Source organism: Danio rerio, chromosome 8, assembly GCF_052040795.2.
Source record: "Danio rerio strain M-AB ecotype USA chromosome 8, GRCz13ab, whole genome shotgun sequence".
Classification (NCBI taxonomy): Eukaryota; Metazoa; Chordata; class Actinopteri; order Cypriniformes; family Danionidae; genus Danio; species Danio rerio.
Window position 1 is genome coordinate 21,492,992 of NC_141028.1, and position 20,244 is coordinate 21,513,235.

General features: G+C 35.1%; 3 protein-coding genes across 8 annotated transcripts in view; 2 read left to right on the forward strand and 1 right to left on the reverse strand.

Annotated features, from left to right (window-relative positions):
• On the forward strand, positions 1-17,781 carry slc35a3a (solute carrier family 35 member A3a). 2 transcript variants are annotated; one of them, NM_001123249.1, is made up of 9 exons: positions 83-362; positions 1,187-1,256; positions 2,958-3,183; positions 6,010-6,164; positions 10,873-10,995; positions 11,077-11,251; positions 14,152-14,270; positions 14,408-14,541; positions 16,627-16,717. In NM_001123249.1, exons 3-9 carry the CDS (start codon positions 2,994-2,996, stop codon positions 16,715-16,717), a joined length of 987 nt encoding a protein of 328 aa, NP_001116721.1. In that variant the 5' UTR covers positions 83-362; positions 1,187-1,256; positions 2,958-2,993. The 2 variants fall into 2 exon arrangements, with proteins under 2 accessions (XP_087119618.1, NP_001116721.1); XM_087263492.1 differs by lacking the exon at positions 1,187-1,256 and having other exon boundaries at positions 1-362; positions 16,627-17,781.
• Positions 17,538-20,244, reverse strand: part of fam78bb (family with sequence similarity 78 member Bb) — an 11,290-nt gene continuing 8,583 nt past the window's right edge. For both annotated transcript variants that reach the window (XR_015497329.1, XR_015497330.1), the window contains one exon: positions 17,538-19,362. The gene's annotated coding sequence lies outside the window, so the exon portion shown is untranslated. The remainder of the gene's footprint in view (positions 19,363-20,244) is intronic.
• Positions 18,246-20,244, forward strand: part of LOC147835561 (uncharacterized) — a 75,999-nt gene continuing 74,000 nt past the window's right edge. For 3 of the 4 annotated variants that reach the window (XM_087264505.1, XM_087264504.1, XM_087264506.1), the window contains exon 1: positions 18,246-18,354. The gene's annotated coding sequence lies outside the window, so the exon portion shown is untranslated. The remainder of the gene's footprint in view (positions 18,355-20,244) is intronic. The other variant, XM_087264507.1, reaches the window with a different exon arrangement.

Below are 20,244 nucleotides of genomic sequence, written 5' to 3' on the forward strand. Positions count from 1 at the left end.
AGGAAGTACCGCAAGACTGTTGAGATTCAAGTGAAGATTTTCTGCACTTCACTTGACAGTTTGTTTTTCATTCATGATGGACGAGGGAATCCGCCATGGGAGCGACGTATAGCAGATGATCATGCGCAATGAACACCCGGAACAGTCGATTCTCTCAAGAAATAGCTTAGCTGCAGTAGCTCTCGTGTTAAACTGTCAACAAGGCACTGCTCAACTATTTACCACACTGTATGGCAATTCAATTTAAGACGTACTCTTCAACAAGAACACATCTTTGAAATGGTTTTGAAGTTTATCTTCGCCTTCAAACTCCTTTTCACAAACTAATTTAACGTTACAACTCTTCCGGATCTTCAGGAAAGGTGAGTTTAAAAACTTGATCAATTGAAAACTGATTGGGGCCGTAATTCTTCTGACAATGTAACTTAAGTGTGTTTTACGATAAAATATAGACATTTGGGTTGACTATTTTAGGCGTGTACGTATATTTCTTCACTTCTAAATGCGGATATACACTTTACAGATGATTTCTCTCATCTTTTTGACTTTATATTCTCTATTCAATTGAGCTCACACAGAAGTGATATTTACCACTAGTTACCACTAGTTACCACTTTAACTGTTAGGTAAAACAAGTAACGTTAGTGGGGATCAAAAATGTAATTCTGACCAATTTTCTTTTGTGTTTTGATGGCAATTCAACTAAATCAGTGGTGTCTAAATTCGGTCCTGGAGGGCCAGTGTCCTGCTGAGTTTAGCTAAAAAACTTTCCTCAACACACCTGCCAGGAGGTTTCTAGTATATCTGGTAAGAGCTTGATTAGCTGGTTCAGGTGTGTTTGATTAGGGTTGGAGCTAAACTCTTCAGGACACCGGCCCTCCAGGACCTAGTTTTGGACACCTCTGACCTAAATGATTACACACTTTTCCTTTTTTTTTTTTTTAAGCTGAATCTTCTCTATCCCCAGGACCCAATTTAAGCCTAATTTCAGACAAAAATGTGAATCTGAGCCATTTCAATTGTGCACTGACTGACATATCACAATCAATTTAAAAAAAAAGTAATAATTGTTTTGTTTTTTCTTCAAGAAGGCCTGCAACGATTCTTTTTTTATGACACATTTATACATTTTAGTTTCAAACTCTTGAGAACTGGAGTGTGAACATCATGTCTGTGTTTATTCTAGATCAGGGATGCCCAGACTTTTTATTATGAATGGCCAAAAAGCAAACTTGATCGAGGCTAGTGGGCCAAAGGTAAATTGCTATGGGTTTAAAAATGACTAAAAAAATTGTGTTGTATTAACCAATACAGTGCTTTTTTCCACATTTTGTAATGAACTTGTTACAGTAAAAACCAAACATTTTCATTATGACAGAATTACTTTAGTTTTTGTCTTGATTTTTTTCTGCATAGTCCTTTATCTGTTGATTGACAGTATTTACATTTTAAAAAATCTAATTTAATTTACATCATTGATTGTAATATTTAATTTCCGTTTGCTTTTTTGTAGCTTAGCAATAATACTAACAAAAAAAGTTTACGTCAGATTAGAAATGACAATCTCTGTGTAAAAGGCATTCGCACCAATCCCCTCCATTATTCGCACTCTCCTCTTAGTTGGCATGGTGGGTCAAATTAAAGGTTACAATGGGCTAACTGTGGCCTGCGGGCCTTACTTTGGGCATCTCTGATGTAGATGGAGGGAAGGGAATGGGTAAGCTTTTTCCTGTGATATACATGCTGCTCATGCAGCATTCTTTTAGTTTTACACACTACGTTATGGATTTGTGCCACACTTGTAAGTTTTGCTTTGAGAGGAGAGAATGGGTAAGATACGACGTCTCGGATGTTAAAGGTTAATTTTTTATTTTTATTTTGTAGTTCTAGGGGAAGAGTTAATTAGGTTAATTAGTTGATTTTTGTTTTAGTCTTTTCTTTTGTTTGGCACAGTCTCGTTCCCTTTGTCCTCCTTATGTCTGTTAAACTCGGTTAATTTTTTTTTTGTGAAAACGTTGTTTTCTTTCTTATTACTACTTTTGTGTGAAACTTTATTTTTCTATAAGCATTTACATCATCCACAGCTTGTTGAATAAACAAGTTCACTTAAATAGCTCTTACTTGTCTTGCTGGTCCTCATCTATTATAAATGGCAGCAATAATTACAACTGCCTTCATGCCAAAGTCTATTTAACTGATTGTATTTTAATTACATTACAACATCGATGCTCTAAAAGGAACCATATAAAATGGAAAAAACTCACAATAGCAGGTCACCTGAAGTTTATCAGTATGGGAACACCACTAGCTCGGCATATACCCTATTATCCTATATATAGTTGAAATCAGAATTTTTAGCCACCTTTGATTTTTTTCCTTTTTTAAATATTTGCCAAATGATGTTTAACAGAGCAAGGAAATTTTCGCAGTATGTCTCATAATATTTTTTCTTCTGAAGAAAGTCTTATTTGTTTTATTTCGGCTAGAATAAAAGCAGTTTTTAATATTTTTAAAAACATTTTAAGGACAAAATTATTATCCCCTTTAAACAGAACAAACCATAGTTTTACAATAACTTTGCTCAATTAACCTAACTATTATGCTCAGAAATGTTGAAAAAAATCTGCTCTCTGTTACCCAGATATTGGGCAAAAAATAAACAAAGGGGCTAATAAATCTGAGGGTTTAATAATTCTGACTTCAATTGCACATCCTAAACCTGGCTTTGAATGTGAAACCATACCTAAATGTCCCAAGCATTCAAGTCCTAAATTTAGCAAACTGCAGTTTCAATGTTTAATTTCTTGCTCAAGGACACTTTACTTTTCTATATAGCTCTCGTGTTGTTTATGGCCATTAATGTTTACAGAGCAGCTTGGCTGTCAGACCCAGCTGGGACAACATTGTATTTCAACATCTGTCTGCTCTTTGCCCTCTTCTGGCTCATGTCACCCCAGTCTGTCCTGGTCTCCTCGTGAGAAGCTGTCATCATCATGGCATCAGCCAAGCTCAAGTACCTCTCTCTGGGGGTTCTGGTGTTCCAGACCACGTCCCTGGTGCTGACCATGCGTTACTCGCGCACCCTTCAGGGTGATGGGCCGCGTTACCTGGCCTCCTCTGCTGTGGTGGTGGCAGAGTTCCTCAAGATCCTCACCTGCGTGGGGCTCGTCTTCAAGGAGAACAGTGAGTTTCTTTTTTTGTAATTCTTTTTTTTTTTTAATTAAAATATAAAATTTTTACTATCAGATTGAAAAGTGCTTTAACAACCATTACCCCGTATATTTGCACATCAGGAAACTGTAGTTTAGACCAATCAAGTACATAAATAACATTACATTTCACTTTCATTGTATTAGATGAGGCTTAAGTGTCTTAAGATTTCTTTGATGTCATATAAATAGATTTCCACACTGTCCGAATGTCCAGTTTAGCATGTTTGATCCATGCTGATGACAGTTCTAGGTACAGTATTTCCAATAGTGAATGCAACCAGTGCTTAACCGAGAGATCATAAAGGGGGTTTCCACCTCTGTACTCTGGAGCGGCTAACCAAAATTTTACAGACCTTTGGATTTAATGGAAAATGAAAGTTCATTCATTCATTTTTTTTCGGCTTAGTCCCTTTATTAATCAGGAGTCGCCACAGTGGAATGGTCTACCAACTTATCCAGCATATGTTTTATGCAGTGGATGTCCTTCTAGTCGTAACCCATCACTGGCAAACATCCATAAACACTCATTCACACACATGCACTACGGACAATTTAGTTTATTAAATTCACCTGTACTGCATGTCTTTGGACTGTGGGGGAAACTGGAGCACCTGGAGGAAACACATTAACATGGGGAGAACATGAAAACTCCACACAGAAATGCCAACTGACGCAGCTGGGACTTGCACCAGCAACCTTCTTGCTGTGAGGTGATCGTGCTACCCCCTGCGCCACTGTGACGCCTAGAATTGAGAGTTAACCTTATATAATAACAATACAGGATCTTCGCCTAAACAAATTTTTGTAACTTGAAATAAAATGTCCAGCACAGAATCCCAAAGTTTTTGCACCTCCAGACATTCCCACATCATAAGTAAAAAGGTGTCTGGACGGTCTGCTTCACAGAACTTACAATAAGGATGTGGAGATGAACTTATGATATGTCATATACGTGTAGTTAAATATGCCCTGTGAATATTTTAAAAATACATAAACTATAAAAATTAGGGAATGTATTGTCCCACACTGTTTCCCAGTCAATAGTTTTATTAGGCTGAAAGAAGAAAGGTTTGTTCTGCTTCCTGGGTATGGGTGTTATGGGCCTAACTGTGTTTAGTTTTACTCCTTTATTAGATGCTTTTATCAAAATCAACTCACAATTAATGACAACAGTACAGCACGTTAAATCATCAGAAAAGCAACAATACTCTATACAAACAATTCCATGCAAATGTCATCCGTGCCATGAAATTTTTTTATCACCAAAAGTGAGAAGAAAGTATTTTACAGTACATTAAAAACTAAAAAATTTCCCTGTCTGTGTTTTCAAACAATTATATTTGATTTACCAAAGTCACACAAGTACCAGTTTCACATCGGTCACATTAATAACAGAGATGTCACATCCATATTCAAGCTTTTTCCTCATAAATGCAAAAAATTAAAACTAAAATTAATCGTTTTTCTTCTATAGTGAGTAAACTCTTATCCTTTTGATTAGCATCGTTTCTTTTGGGTTGTGCAGCTTAATTTACAGAATTTATACAAAGTATACTGTACACTATAAACTTGCTAAATTTCTGGTCACATCCATAAGGCATGTTTATTTTCCTCATTTAAAATAAAAAAAATGTTTACAGATTTTTCTGATCCCATAACTCTGTGGTTAGTAGTTTTGAAAAAAAAATAAACCGATGTTTCAGCATAATGTTAACATCTACTTTTTTAGATGTTTTGAGTTTTGGTTGCAAAAAAAAGTCTTGGTTTGTTTATAATTGTGTAAATTTATGTTTTTTTTTATTTCAACAAACATAGAATGTATATTTTAAATGTGTTTTAAACTTGTTAAAGTTTTTGTGACAATTTTTAGTTTCTATAAAAATTCTTTAAAAACCATTTGATGATTTTCAGGATTTCAGTATAACCATCAGCTTTAAAAACACCAGAAAGAAATGCATTTTAAAATAGATATTTATGTAAAAGTTACCTTTAAATTGAAGCAATTTTACAGTGTGTTCTACACTGTTTTTCTCAATCGAGTAAATGTAGCCTTAATGTTGAACAGATGTTTTTTTAATATAAATAAAATCCTAAAATTTTACATTTAATGTAATGTCTCTGTAAACAAATAGTTACAACATATTCTTCAAGGGAGGAAGGTATTCTCAAACCTTTGTCACCTTTGACCTTGAATATTTACTCGAAGTGTTTTGTTGATGTTTTAAAAGAATTTAGAGAATGGTCAACAGCTTGTAGCAAAGTTTCAATCAGTCGTCAGACAGTTTGTATTCATGCAAACTTCAAATGCAATTGAACTGTAGCCAGTTTGCATTTACTGGTCAGATGATATGCTGCTAAACAATGATGTATGAAATTAGGGATTTAACTGCTTAAAGTGTTAATGCAAAACTGACTGTTCTGTCATTATTTCCTCACCTGTTTGAGCTTTCTTTTGAACAAATGTTTTGAAGAATAATGGAAACCTGTAACCGTTGACTTCCGTAGTATTTGTTTTTCCTATTATGGAGGTCAATAGTTACAGGTTTTTGTCTTTCTTAATAATATCCTCTTCTGTGTTTAACAGCAAAAAGAAATGCGTAAAGGTTAGGAAAGACTTGAGGGAGAGTAAATATTAAGTTTAAATTTTTGGGGTGAACTATCCCTGTAAAACCAGTCTACCCTCTTGAACCCAGATTAAACTAAATAATTTTCTCATAAAGTCTACATCATGGTGGCATGGCTGTTTAATAATTCCCTGGTAAATTATTATTGGCTAACCAGTGTGTGTGTGACACAGGTTACAGCGGCCGAGCCCTGAGCAGTATTATGAGACAGGAGATCATACACAAACCTGTAGAGACGCTGAAGCTGGCTATTCCCTCAGGGATCTACACACTACAGAATAACCTGCTCTACGTAGCGCTGTCCAACCTTGATGCTGCTACTTACCAGGTAAGATCATTTTCATCATTTAGTAGCATTTTATGGCCATTTAGCGGTCTAAACATAAAGGTATTTGCTCTGATATTAAAAATCTAAAAAAATCTGGTCCACCTAAATTAAGTCTCTTCAACACTTGCAGGATGGTCCCACATCTCCCTCACTACTCAAATGCACGCATACACCCCAATCAGACCATAGGTGGCTCTGTAACAAGCTGATTTTTATATAAGTACAGATTTAGATTTGTCAGAGATGACTGGTTCAGTTAAAATGAGGAGAGAATATTATTTGTCTATCGTAATATAGTAAATAAAATGTTACACTCATACTAGGTTTAAAGACTGGACTTGGCCATTGTTCCATGACTGTTTTCCAAGAGACACCTTATTATCAAATTTGCATCAAATATTAGTCAAGACTTGATCACGATGCTGCAACATCCCTTTAATTTTAGTTTGGATGGCATTTTTAGCTGTAATTGGGGAAATTATGAAATTGAAGAGATTGTTCACCTAAACATGGACAGATCTGTCATTGTTTACTCACCCGCAAGTGTTTCCAAACCTGTTTGTTTTTTTTCCTAAAAGTTCGTATTTACATAATATTTGTGTGTGTATTGTGTAAATTCATTATGTGTATTTTGTATACATGCCTTGGATTGGATGCACTCAGCATTTGATGATTTAAAATTATTAATTGATGTTTATAATGCCCCAGCCACATCACCCTGCGTTTCCCAAACAACGACATAGCTCGTGACTGAACTATCATAGTATGATGCATTGTTTGGGAAAAGAATGATGTAGTGACGTGTGTTTCCCAAAACCCTTGTTTTTCTGTTGCAGATGCATCGTTTGAACCATGTTAGTTATAATGTAGAATGTCTATAATGACGCTCTAAACCACAGGTGTCAAACTCAGTTCCAATAGGGCCGCAGCTCTGCACAGTTTACTTCCAACCCTGATTAAACACACCTGATCTAACTAATTGAGTCCTTCAGGCTTGTTTGAAACCTACAGGTAAGTGTGTTGGAGCAGGGTTGGAACTAAACTGTGCAGGGCTTCGGCCCCCCAGGAATTGAGTTTGACACCCCTGCTCTAAACGGAGTGGAGTAGCTACTTGTTTAGCAAAAACCCCCACAATTTTTTTGTGCAAATTATTGTTTTACATGCACACACATTTAAAAAAGATCCAATATTAGTTTTGGTAAAAACTTGCACTCGCTTTCCATATTAATTGAAATGTATATAAACGACAGATATAGGACCTACAAATGTTTCCTTTACAAATATTATTAAGAATATTTCATATAAAATCACTTAGCTAACATTTATTCTAATCTTATATATAAATCATATAAATTGTTAATGGTTGTAGGCATAATTTACATTAGGCTATTTATAAAAAAAAATCCTACTTATTAAAAATAATAATAGTTATTAATATTCATTATTATTATTATTATTATTATTATTATTATTATTATTATTATTGATGTTATTATTATTATTATTATTAAGTATGATATTGTTTTATTTTTTTATTATTATTTATTTATTTTATTTATTTTTGTTTTGAAAAGTCTACTTCTACAATTTGACACGTTCAAACCACTGCAGAAATCTTTTGACCAACAGGCCCATGTCATATACAGTACAGATAATAATTGCAAATTAAAACCATTAAGTATGCTATATACTTTTGTTTTTCGCAAGCTTTGGAGACATAATGTAAATTCCGCTTTTAAATAATCACCTTTAGCTTTCGCCATAAGCCACGCCTGTGTTCAAAATGGCATAAATGTTTTCAAAGTGCACTACGAAGGGAACGCAATTGTCTATGAAGATTGCTAAAACTGAACGGTAAAAATACTTTGAAAGGGAATTAAAGTAACTTTAAAGATTTTTTTTTTCATTTTGTTTTTAAAATCATTGCATTCTAAATTAATAGGGCAAAGGGGGGATATTTTGAAATAGAACACAGCCACGAATTATGCTTCTAACTACAGCTTCAGAGGTGTAGTTGCAAGCGTACAAGTTTGCAATGCAGTTTGCGAATTTTTGTTGTCTATACTGTCAGTGAGTGCAATATTTCGGATGAGACGTTAAACTGTGAGGTTCTGACTCTCTGTGGTTATTTATTATCCCTTGGCACATTAAAAATTGCATGGTTCTAAAGAGTAAGGGTGTGTTCTGGCCAAATTCCCTGTATTGGCTCTTACCCATTATGGCCTCCCACTCATGCCCATCCACCGAATTGGCTCTTCACTGTCTCTCCTCCACCTGCAGCTGGTGTTTGGTAAGTGCACTGGCACCATTATCCAGGTGGATGCTGCAAACTAGTGGTGGTGTGGAGGGACCCCCCTCACACAATTGTAAAGTGCTTTGGGTGTATGGCCATACACAATATATGCACAATATAAATGTACATTACTTACTACAGGGTCGCCGCTGGGTTTTAAATAATCTTAAAATGTATTAAAGATAACAGATCAACGTATCACTTTACATGATACACTACTCAATCAATTTGGACCAAAAGTCAACAAAACTATATTTTTTATTATTTGTCATTGTCTCCATAATAAATAATGTTAAACTTGTCATTAAGAAAAGAAAAAATATATTATGTTGAAAAAAGTTCATACAACTAGAGTTTTTCTGTTTTGGCACATAAAATATGTTGCTAAAAAATAAGCACATTAGATTATTTATTTTTTTATTTTGTGGCAGCCAACGGGATTATTAGAAATGATTATTAGTGTTTAGCCCTGTATAAGTCTAAAATTTAATTCATAATGATCTTAAAAGGGTTTTAAAAAGTCTTTATTTTGACTTGATTAAACCGGCAGAAATCCTGTACTAATTTATTTCAATTTGTATATTCACCCATAAGACCTAACCTGAAATTCCCCCAAAAAATGATTGGATCCTGTCTCCTATTTACCACTTAGAAATGTTCCTAAGCTTTAGGCTTTATTTGCAAAAAAATATTACGGATTATTGAGTGGTTGCAGTAGATAGAGATGAAAAACTAAGCATAATCCTGTAATCATCAATAAGTGCTATGTGAATTATATCAATATTCATGATCTTTTACATGACCTTTGCTTAATTAGAATAAACTTAATTAGAATAAAATTACATAAATTCAGGATATTGAAAATGGCGAGAAATAATTGTATGATTTTTATGATTATTATTCACAAACATTCACCTTTTAAAAAATATACAAAAGGTTAAAATGCATTGTCAGAACTATTTAATGAACGGGAAGCTGCATGGGCAAAGTCTTGACAAACCAACTTAAATCCTGATTGTCTGCTTTTTAAGCAGCTTCATAACTTAGTGGTGTAACTGATCACAAATCTCACGGTTCGGATCACATTATTGTTTTTTTTAGTCGTGGATCGGACCATTTTTGGATCAGCCAAAAAGGAAGAGACAAATATAATTCGCTTTCCAATTATTACCAAAACAGTACTGCAAGACACTTGGTTTTAACAAACAGAACCTAAAATCTGTAATTTTTTTAAAAAATAAAATGAAGAAATAATCAGCTGAACAAAAGTAAATGGTAAATTATCGAATAATTCACTGTTACTACTACTGTTAACTGTAAAATGTACAAATCTAACATTATATTTATACAACCCATATTTATTTTTAGTCTGGTTTTCAATTAATGATTCAGTTGAAACTTCAAGATTTGTCATTTTTATAGTCATTATTCAGTGGCATAATTTTGATGACTGAGTAAATATTAATTTACATTTAAATATTATATTAACTTAATCAGTGGTTTTATCTTAACTATAAACCGTTATCCCAGTACTTCTGTGTTATTTGACTGTTTCTAACTTTATGACTAACTCAAAAGACTAAAGACTGAATCTCTTTCTTGATTTTTGCATTTTTCAAACTGATTTGAATTCAGTGATTGGAAGAATAAACAAACATATTTAAATCACCATCATTTATAATTTGCTGCATGATTGCTAAGATCCCGGTCTTTTAATGATTAATCATGCAGCTTACACTGAATGCATTGATGCAGGTCAAACAAGTAGTGTCAGAAAACACCTTTAATGAAACCCACCACATCCAGTATAACCCAACCAAAACTTCTTCCATCATTATATTTTACAGGAAAGCCCAAATGCTTTCATACATGTTATTTGAATGACGCGAAAGGCGATCTCTCTGTGATCGTTACAAGTTTAGGATTAATCTACCAGTAAAAAAAAATTATTAATCCTCGAGCCATGCGAGTTCCGAACCATGGGTTGTGATCCTTACAAATCACTGATCAAAATATATTATTTAAATAGTGGATAAATCACAATTGGTGACTGTTTTTTATAGCCATTTTATTTAATCTGGGTTATTTTCATTGAATACTGAATATGCTACTGTTGAGAGAATTTCTTTATGCTGAGCTTCATTTATGAACATCAGAGATTGTTTTGCATATTAGCTCCTCTGAACTCTGTTCTCCATTAAAATAGTATTTCTAAGCTCTTTTAATGGGTCATTTTCTATCATTAATTTAAGGTACTTGTGCGCACAATACAGGATGATTTGATGACTTATAAATTCTTCTAGTGCTGTATTTATATTTTCAATTTCATCTTGTGATAAGTGTACCCCCCCCCCAAACCCCACACACACAGACAGTTAAATGTAAACCTTTTTTGGGTGCTATATGCATTTCAAGGTGACGTACCAGTTGAAGATCCTGACTACAGCCCTGTTTTCTGTGTCGATGCTGGGCCGCAGACTTGGGGTTTACCAGTGGTTGTCTCTGCTCATTCTCATGGCTGGTGTTGCATTTGTACAGGTATCTTGGCTTGATTTTGACTGGCAATGAAACACTTAATTTTGCTGTAGTGTTTGATGCCTGATTTGTTTGTTTGAACAGTGGCCTACAGACTCTCCAGCAGACCCTCAGAAAGAGCATTTGACAGCTGGCTCTCAGTTTGTGGGCCTGGTGGCTGTGTTGGTGGCCTGTTGCTCCAGTGGGTTTGCTGGCGTTTACTTTGAGAAGATCCTGAAAGAGACCAAGCAGAGTGTTTGGGTCCGAAACATCCAGCTTGGTAAGTGTGATCTGACAGAAAATGGCCGGTATAAGATTCTGATGATATGTTAACCTTGCATAAAAATATCTCGGTTTTCAGTTTTTATGTGATCACTGCTCTAAAATATATTCTTTTAAAATGTCTATAAATATAATAAATATAAAAAACTATTTAATATTTTTCCCCTTTGAAGATGATATGTTTTATTTTGAGAAACATTTAAAATATTTTGGAACAGTAAACATGTCAAGCTAAATAACTCGAATCATTCGCTTCTGCTGTCTTCATTACTGTCAAAAACACAGATTTCTGTACTATTTAAAATGTCATCTTTGGATATATTTTCTGCTGGAGATAATGTTGTCCTAAAAGATTTTTAAAAATAAATAAAAATAAAAATTGTGAATAATTTTTTTTTACATATACCTTAGGAACGGTATAGCAGAGGATTTTGGCTGTTTTAAAACCCTGACTTTTCTAAACCACAGTAAACCTTGAAACCAGTTATCGTCCCATGCCTATTAAACTACACTGTGTTGAGCTATTATTGAGATAAAGTTGTTGGATTTTATTAATGTTTTGCTTTTTTTTCATATATATATTTTTAACTCATTAAAATATTATTTAACCCTAACCCTATACATACACACAGTTTTGCCCAAACAGCTTACAAAAGTTGATTTTCATTATAGGTGCCCTTTAAAAAAATTGATAACCAAAATTAAAAAAATCAGACCTGATAAAATACTGAATCACTGATCATGAATTAACTGCTTCACAATGATGGGCAGCTACACATGTGTAGGCTTTGTAGGCTACCTGTGTAAATTTGCAAACCACTATTGCAGAGGCATTTGCATGTGTAGTCACTCAATAAAGTGTGGTTTCAGTATAATGAAAGCCTCCTCATATGAAGGGCATGAAGTGTGATGCTCATCCTCAACATAAACATGCTGGTGTTTGGATCAAATTAACACTTTGACACTTCTCCTGCAACAATTACCTGATAACACGCATCACTATGACACACGCAGTCTATTTTTAGACTAAACCTCTGTTTACCATCTTTATAATCTCTGGTTCTTAAGGCAATCTTACATTTCAGACAGCTGTTTTTATTTCTTTCAGCTGAATTCTAGCAAAACAGCCTGAGGTCACATTCAGGAGCTAAAAGTGTGTGTGTGCGTGTGCGTGTGCGTGCGTGCGTGCGTGTGTGTGTGTGTGTGTGTGTGTGTGTGTGTGTGTGTCAGTCTTGCCATGTGGAGACTCAGTGCAGGGTTTATTTATAACTGTCAATGTGTGAATTGAGCGTCTGTAGTGATTCACCTCCTAATGTGAACTTCTGTTCGTCAGGAAGAACTGAGCCAAAAAAGCTTCCCTGTTCTTCAGCGAGTAGCAGCGTAACTTGATAACCTATAACTTGATCATATTAGAGTTTATACTGTTATTGAGTCTTTGATTTTCTCAGAATGAGGTCATTTATTTATTTCCTTGTATAAATATGCTGCCATTTCTTTATCAAATACAAACTAGACTTTCTATTTATTGAATATCCTGAAAAGCATTTTTAGTGTGTGTTTTAAAGTGTGTTTTAATCTCTTATATAACCCTTGTTAAAACAAATGGGACTATGGGTAAAATAAAAACTCTCATTAATGATAAGCAGTGTAATTATGTAAAGATTTTAACATAGTCATTCAAATATGTGAAGGATTTAGTATTCATAGTGTATTTTTTCATATTTATTAAGAGATAAATAAAGCCTTATTGCTGACTTGAAGGAGAAAGAAAGTGTATGATTTTTAAAAATTAAATGGCATCTTAAAAATTGAAAAAAAAAAAATACAAAAATGTAGCTGCAATCAGCAATTATTGGGGTAAAGCAGCCCAGCGGCAACATCATAAACAAGCACGGCATAATGCTACAGAGCAACTGGAAAATTTTTGTCAGCATAGTCTGAGCCAAATTTGGTGGAAATTGGGCTAACGATCTATGGAGAGTTCAAAACAGCAGATTTTCAAGCAAATTCAAGATGGTGGACAGGAAGTCGTGTCAATTAGGGAATAAATTATATCAATGTTCTCTGTATGATTCAAGGAATCTGCAAGACCAGCCACATGACAATAAACAAAACTATTCAAAAGTTATTTGATCCATTTTGCATGATTTCTATTGATAGAATTTAATTGTCAGTTTTGCTTAGAAGGTTGTGCAAACTGATGCACCAAAAAATGCTGAAGCTCACTTCAGGCCATGTTTGTGATCACACACACCAAGTTTGGTGTGAATGTGTTACTGCCTTACAGAGATAACACCTTAAGTCAATTTTCGAAAGCTCTAAGTTAGATTTGTTTGCAAGTTATTCGAAAACGTTTGGTAAGCATGCTCTGTAGATCATGTGATTTCAGTTTTGGTGAAAATTGGACAAACGTCCTAGGATGAGTTTGTACAAATAGGTTTTGGGAAAAATTTGTAATGGCAGAAAAATTCATATGGGTGAGTTTGAATCTTCATGAGCCAAAAAAATAGATTGTAGCCTATTGGGTTCAAAAATGATAAAGATAAACATAAGTGAAACTTTAGACAAGTGGTAGTGCTAGAGAGTTTGAGTTAGAGAGTCAGAATTTGTTGTGGTTGAAGATCACACTATCCTCATCAGTGTGTCAAAGTTTGCGAAAATGCTGCAAACAGTTCATAGGGCTGCCATAGTCTCCCAGACCGGAAGAAGAAGACCGCACCTTCTGTGCTTAGCCAAAAATTAAAGATGCGTTACGCTAAAACTTTGATGTTTAAATGTATATCTGGTCTTAATGTGTCCCCAAGTTAATAGTGAAATTCTGCAACTGTAGTTCTCAGCATATTGAATGCTGTGGTTCTTTGTATGAAACAAAAACCAGATTGCATCTCCTGTGCACAGGCTTGTTTGGCCTGGTTTTTGGTGTCTTCGGGATGTTGGCTTATGATGGTGACAGAGTCCGAGAACATGGAATGTTCCAGGGCTACAACACACTGACCTGGATAGTGGTCGCTCTCCAGGTGAGTATAAACACAAATGTTTACATGTGAGCCAGAAATTTACAGGGGTTTCACAATGAAGAATAATCCAACGCAAGAGCTTTTCTCCTGCAACACATTAATGTGCAACAATGTAAACTGATTTCTTTCCCCCACAGGCTCTTGGAGGGCTTGTAATTGCTGCTGTCATCAAGTATGCTGACAACATACTGAAAGGCTTTGCTACATCGCTCTCTATTATCCTCTCCACATTAATTTCATATTTCTTGCTTGAGGACTTTGAGCCTACGAGGTACTTTTTATTTTTTTTAAACCTTCTTGTGAAAAATGTGTTCTTTAAATGAATTAAAATGTTTAGTTCATTTTAAAGGGGTCCTATTATACTCTTTTATAAAGTGTTGATTTTGTTTAGAGGATGTAATAGAACATGTACACATGCTCGGTGGTTTGAAAACCGCATCATTTTTCCTAATTTTAATTTACATTTTTAAAATAGCTTTCACCCTAGCCCCTAACAAAATGTGATTGGTTAGCTCTCCCAGTCCATTGTGATCGATGAACAGAGATGCTATTTCAGTACCATATCTCTGGTCCAAGCAGCAAGTTCGATCTGTTTCTCAGTGAGTGGCGATGAGCCACAGAAAGACAAGTTTGTTACTTGTCAAAGGTCAAAGCCTACTAGTGTTTTCAATGAAATAATGTTTGTTTTCTATTGCAGACATTTGAATACATCAGTAGTAGTCAACATTTAAAGTGATTTAAAATTGCCATAAGACAAAAATGGGTGTTGTTTTAGGACAACTTTGATGAAAGGTTTTGAACAACTTCAAATGTTGACTACTGTTTGTACTAGCATAACATTTATGGTTTGTAAAATACACTCTGATGTCTATGGAGAAGTCACTGATAATCATTTTACACAATCTAACCTTGTCTCATTTACATCAAAAACAGTTTAGTAAACTAAAACGTGTGTAGTCTATTGTTAAAACAATTTAAAGAGCCACTTACTTTCATGTCATTTGTGAGAAGTTGATGAGTTTACTTGTTGTAAATCCAGCAGCTCTAACCTCATCAGCCATCATAATTCAGCTAATATGTTCATTATTAAGGTGTTTAACTTGTTTGTACGCATATTTGAGAATCGACATATCACAATATAGTTTAATATTATTATTATTATTATTATTATTATTATATTGTGAAACCTTTACAAAATTGAATATATCAAGACATGTCTGAGTGGTAACATGATTATTTTGCCTCTTCCCACCCATCAACAATTCAAATTTCCATACACTGTAAAAAGATGCAGGGTTCCACACAATCGATTTGTGTTGGGACAACATGAAAGCATTTAGTTAATGTATTCGTTTTGACTAATTTAAGTGGATTGAACATAAATCAATTTAGTTGTTGCCCCCCAAAAAACTAAAAATGGTGTTTTAGCTCATTTTAATAAACATACATAATGTTTTGAGTGTAGTAGGGTTGGGCGATGTCGACCTATTTGGCATCGTACAATGACAACAATGCCATCGTCCATCGCAATGTTTCACATTAGACATAGGCGGCAGTGAATTATTATTTATAAATAATTCATAACAAATAAATTGTTTGTAGCCTACTGTTTCGACTACCTGACCCACATGGTCTTTGTTTTACCCATAAACAAATCATAAATAAATAAATAAATAAAGATAAGTTATGATGGCGTTAACCAACTTGGTTGGTAAAAAAAGTGCGCAACCAACAGCATCTGAGGTTTTTGCTAAAATTACTAAGTACAAGTGTGAAAGCGAAAGATTGAAGCAGTTTACTGACGCTATGACACATTACCTGATAGATTCAAAAGACTGAAAAGTCATTAGATAGAGACAATTAAATATTATGCTTAACAACTATAGTGAGACGCAATCCAGCAGCACATCCTTAATAAACTGTCCGACGTTGACTGCTTTCTGTTGTTTTGTGCTTAAAGCACTTGCTGAGTGCTAAAGCTCAGAAAGGTCACATATGCTAGAGCTGCATATGACAGTGTGTGTGTGGTCACGTGATGTGCGTTTTCAGCGGTAGTGTGGAAGGAGGGCTTTTCAGAAATGCTAGATGAAACGCCAATGTGGATGTGGATCATTTTCATTATTAGTTTCATTTTAAAACTAAGGCGTATTGGTGTAAACGGAGCCTAAGTGTGTATTTTTCGTGAGTGGGTTGCTGCTGCGAGGGAAATTATATATTTTTGACCCAAACGTAATTACAATTTAGAAAGTGATAAAGCTTAATAGGACTCCTTTGAATTAAACTAAACTAAACTAAGAATCTACTTCTTTTTTTTTTTTGTCTTTTTTCACTCATGTATTTTTTTTTCACATAACAGCGTATTCTTCTTGGGTGCAATACTGGTCATAATGGCTACATTTCTCTATGGTTATGAGAACAAACCGCCATCCAATCCAAGCCGAGCATGAAAAAAATGGATGAGGTGAAAGTGGAGTGGAATAAAGGGATGAATCGAGTGGAAGGACGGAGAGTAGCAGAGGAGGTGTTGAGAGCGGGGAAAAGAGATGGATACAAGGTTGGATAACAAGCTATGGCCACTGCTGTGCAGTGCTGAGCTAAAGCACACTGGGTGAAATGCTCTGGGCCTCTACTTTCAGTCTAACTCTCGTTTCGCGTGAAAAAAACATTAATCTACGCTAATCAAATTAATGGGTGATGGATAAAAAACACTTTGTAACGTGCCATTTTACAAATGTTTCTGGATGCGCTGAGAGCTTTTTTTTTTTTTTTTTTTTTTTTTTTTTTTTTGGAAAATCAAGACAAAGGACAAAGTTATCTAATATGTCAGAGCTTTTGGATCGTTATAGTGGCCCGGAGTAATTCGCCACAAATGAAACTTGAATCTCTCAGAAACCTGGCAAAGGAGATTCGGTTTCTCATGAGATTGTTGCATCACTGTATTTTTTGTCATTATTCAAACTGCTTACAAATATTTTATGTTATTTTAATTGGGTTACTGGGATAATTTGGAATGGAGGGAATAATTGACCTTTGGTCTATATAATGTAAACTTTTGATATTATGGTTATCATGAAAATGAAAATAACAAGGCTTAGCTGGTTTATTTGTGGGAAGTCATGATTACAGACTATTTTATGGATTACCTCTGTCACCAGGCAACAAAGAATACTTGAGTTACTCCGTTATATATGCAAGGATGAGCTTTTTTTTTTTTTAGCAACTTTGCACTATGTGTGAAGCTATATTAGTATCTGTTGAGGAGTGATATGATTATAAATCAGGTGTTTAATGATTTTTTTTTTTCAGACAGTACATACATTTTCACCAGGGCAGCACAAAAGGTGTAAACGACGCATGAAATCATATTTTAAAAAGGGTACAAATGTTTTTCAGTTCCATCAAAGAGACGTTTTTCAGACGTTTCCATGTTTATTTGATCAGTCAGCACATTCTAGCTTGCCCACACACTGTGAAATCTCTATAGAACAATAAACTATAGCATTTAAGATCAGCATTTGAATTTGTTTAAGTCTGTGCGTCTTGCAGGGCACCTTTTTATACAAATCCAATGGCTTCCTTGGATCTGTTGTTGGATTAAGGAGTTACTGTGATTTGTGCAGGCGCAGGATCCTCTTTCAAAGAAAAGGAGTTGAGTGTTTGTTGTGCTTTTTGTGTGTGTGTGTGTGTGTGTGTGTGTTTGTGTGTTTGTGTGTTTGTTTGTTTGTTTGTTTGTTTGTTTGTTTGTTTGTGTGTGTGTGTGTGTGTGTGTGTGTGTGTGTGTGTGTGTGTGTGTGTGTGTGTGTGTGTGTGTGTGTGTGTGTGTGTGTGTGTGTGTGTGTGTGTGTGTTCGTGTGTGTGTGTGTGTTCGTGTGTGTGTGTGTGTTCGTGTGTGTGTGTGTGTTCGTGTGTGTGTGTTCGTGTGTGTGTGTGTGTTCGTGTGTGTGTGTTCGTGTGTGTTCGTGTTCGTTATTTCAGTAGGCAGGTCCGAGTGGTTTGCACCTCTCTAATGAGTAGCGGTGGGAGCTGGTGTTAGCAGAATTGTTCAAATCTTTCTCTTCCCCTTGGTGGATTCCCTCGCCCCCAGGTGAGCAGAACTGTGAATTAGTTGACAGCTCCAGACATTCTTAAGCTCAGAGATTTAGGCAGTCAAAATCTTTTCATTTCCATTGCATTGTAATTCGCGTTTCAGATTGTGCTCGGAGGAACTGAAAGTCTTACATTTCTTTTCGTTCTTCATTTGTGCTTTGCTGAAACGCAAACCTGTGTGATGGTTAGGATTTATGGTTTTCTTCAGTTTAGTTGTGAGTGAAGATGCTATGCTGAATTCAGCTGTACTCGTTCTGAAGTCATGCATTCAAGCACAACATTTTCTCTCATTTTGCAATATTAGCCGACTCCTAGCTGACTTGGAGAAAAGGTTTAAAAGATGAGGATGTCATTAAAGAGATACTTCACCAAAAACTTGAGCTTTGTATGTAGGCTTTTTTTTAAACAAAGATTTAAAGTTTTTTTGGGAGGGAATTATCAACTTGAGAGTTAAAAGAAACAAATATATACAGGCAAAACAAAATGATAACCTATGACTACTAATGTCGATAATTATTAATTCAAGAATAATAATTCAAGAAATTCTATTTTCCACAGACGTAAAGAAAGGCATAGAGGTTTGGAACAATCTTCAGATTAGTAAATTATTACAATGTCCATTTTTGGTTTGAGTGTCCCTTTGTGTTTTGCAAATGTCTGTATACACTACCTGAAAAAAGTCTATCCAAGTTTTAGAAACCACAAATAATAACTTGATTTTTAGTTGATCATTTGTTATCCGAAGTGTCTTATATGAAAGGCAAAAGCCTTTACATTAGGCTTATTTTACCAAAATAAACTATGATCATGTCTTGATTTTTAATTATTTAGTTAGGACAATAGGTCTGACTTTGCATAAACAAAAGTCTCTTTACTTAACAGAAACAATGTTCAGTATAGAATATAAAGTCAAAGTGCAAGAATTAATATTGTGTTTGACTCCCATGAGCTTTGACGACTGCATCCATACATCTCTGCAGTGACTCAAATAACTTATTATTAATGTCTGGAATGGCAAGAAACATATTCTTGCTGAACTCCCAGAGTTCATCTAGATTCTTTAGATTCATCTTCAATGCCTCCATCTTACCCAAGACATGCTCAGTAATGTTCATGTCTGGTAACTGGGCTGGCCGATCCTGGAGCACCTTGACCTTCTTTGCTTTCAGGAACTTTGTGGAGGCTAAAGTATATAAATAAGTATATAAAGGAGCACTATCCTGCTGAAGAAATTGCCCTCTCCTGTGGTTTGTAATGTAATGGGCAGCACAAATGTCTTGATACCTCAGGCTGTTAATGTTCACAGGCACGCTCCCATACTGAATGTAACCCCAAACCATGATTTTTCCTTCACCAAACTTGACTGTTTTCTCTCAGAATCAGAATCCTGCAGATGGAATCCATGCAGGTTCCATCTGCAGTATTTGTGATGATTTGGATGCTGTTTAACAGATGATTCATCTGAAAAATCTACCTTCTGCAATTTTTCCAAATGCTCAACTTGAAGTCAAGTTCTTATTTGCTGCTCTTACCACTAGCATTGATGGCAAGACTTTTGTCAAGTAGTGCACATAATTTTTTTTAATTCTTAAGTCTGAGGTTTTAAGGCGAAAGGGATTGTTCACCCAGACTATCATTGTTCCAACTTGTTCCGACTTGGCTAAACAGGTTATTAAGAGACTGTTGAATACTAGTCTTCCTATTACAGGTTCACAGCCTTGTGTTCTGGCAGCAAACCATTGACATTTTTAAACAGTTTTGTTTGCTGAAGTCACATGACTGATATGTTTTTAGGTTGAGGTGACAGATTTCTGTTTACACCTGGTATTTTATTGCATCTCCTGTGTCCACTTTGGACTACTTCCTGCTTTCTCTAAAGGGAGGGTCT

Excerpts from the sequence above, each read along its gene's own strand:
- slc35a3a (XM_087263492.1), top strand. The coding sequence starts at position 2,994 with ATGGCATCAGCCAAGCTCAAGTACCTCTCTCTGGGGGTTCTGGTGTTC. Across the intron at positions 6,165-10,872 it reads TTGATGCTGCTACTTACCAG|GTGACGTACCAGTTGAAGAT; the intron begins GTAAGATCATTT and ends ATGCATTTCAAG. Across the intron at positions 10,996-11,076 it reads CTGGTGTTGCATTTGTACAG|TGGCCTACAGACTCTCCAGC; the intron begins GTATCTTGGCTT and ends TTGTTTGAACAG.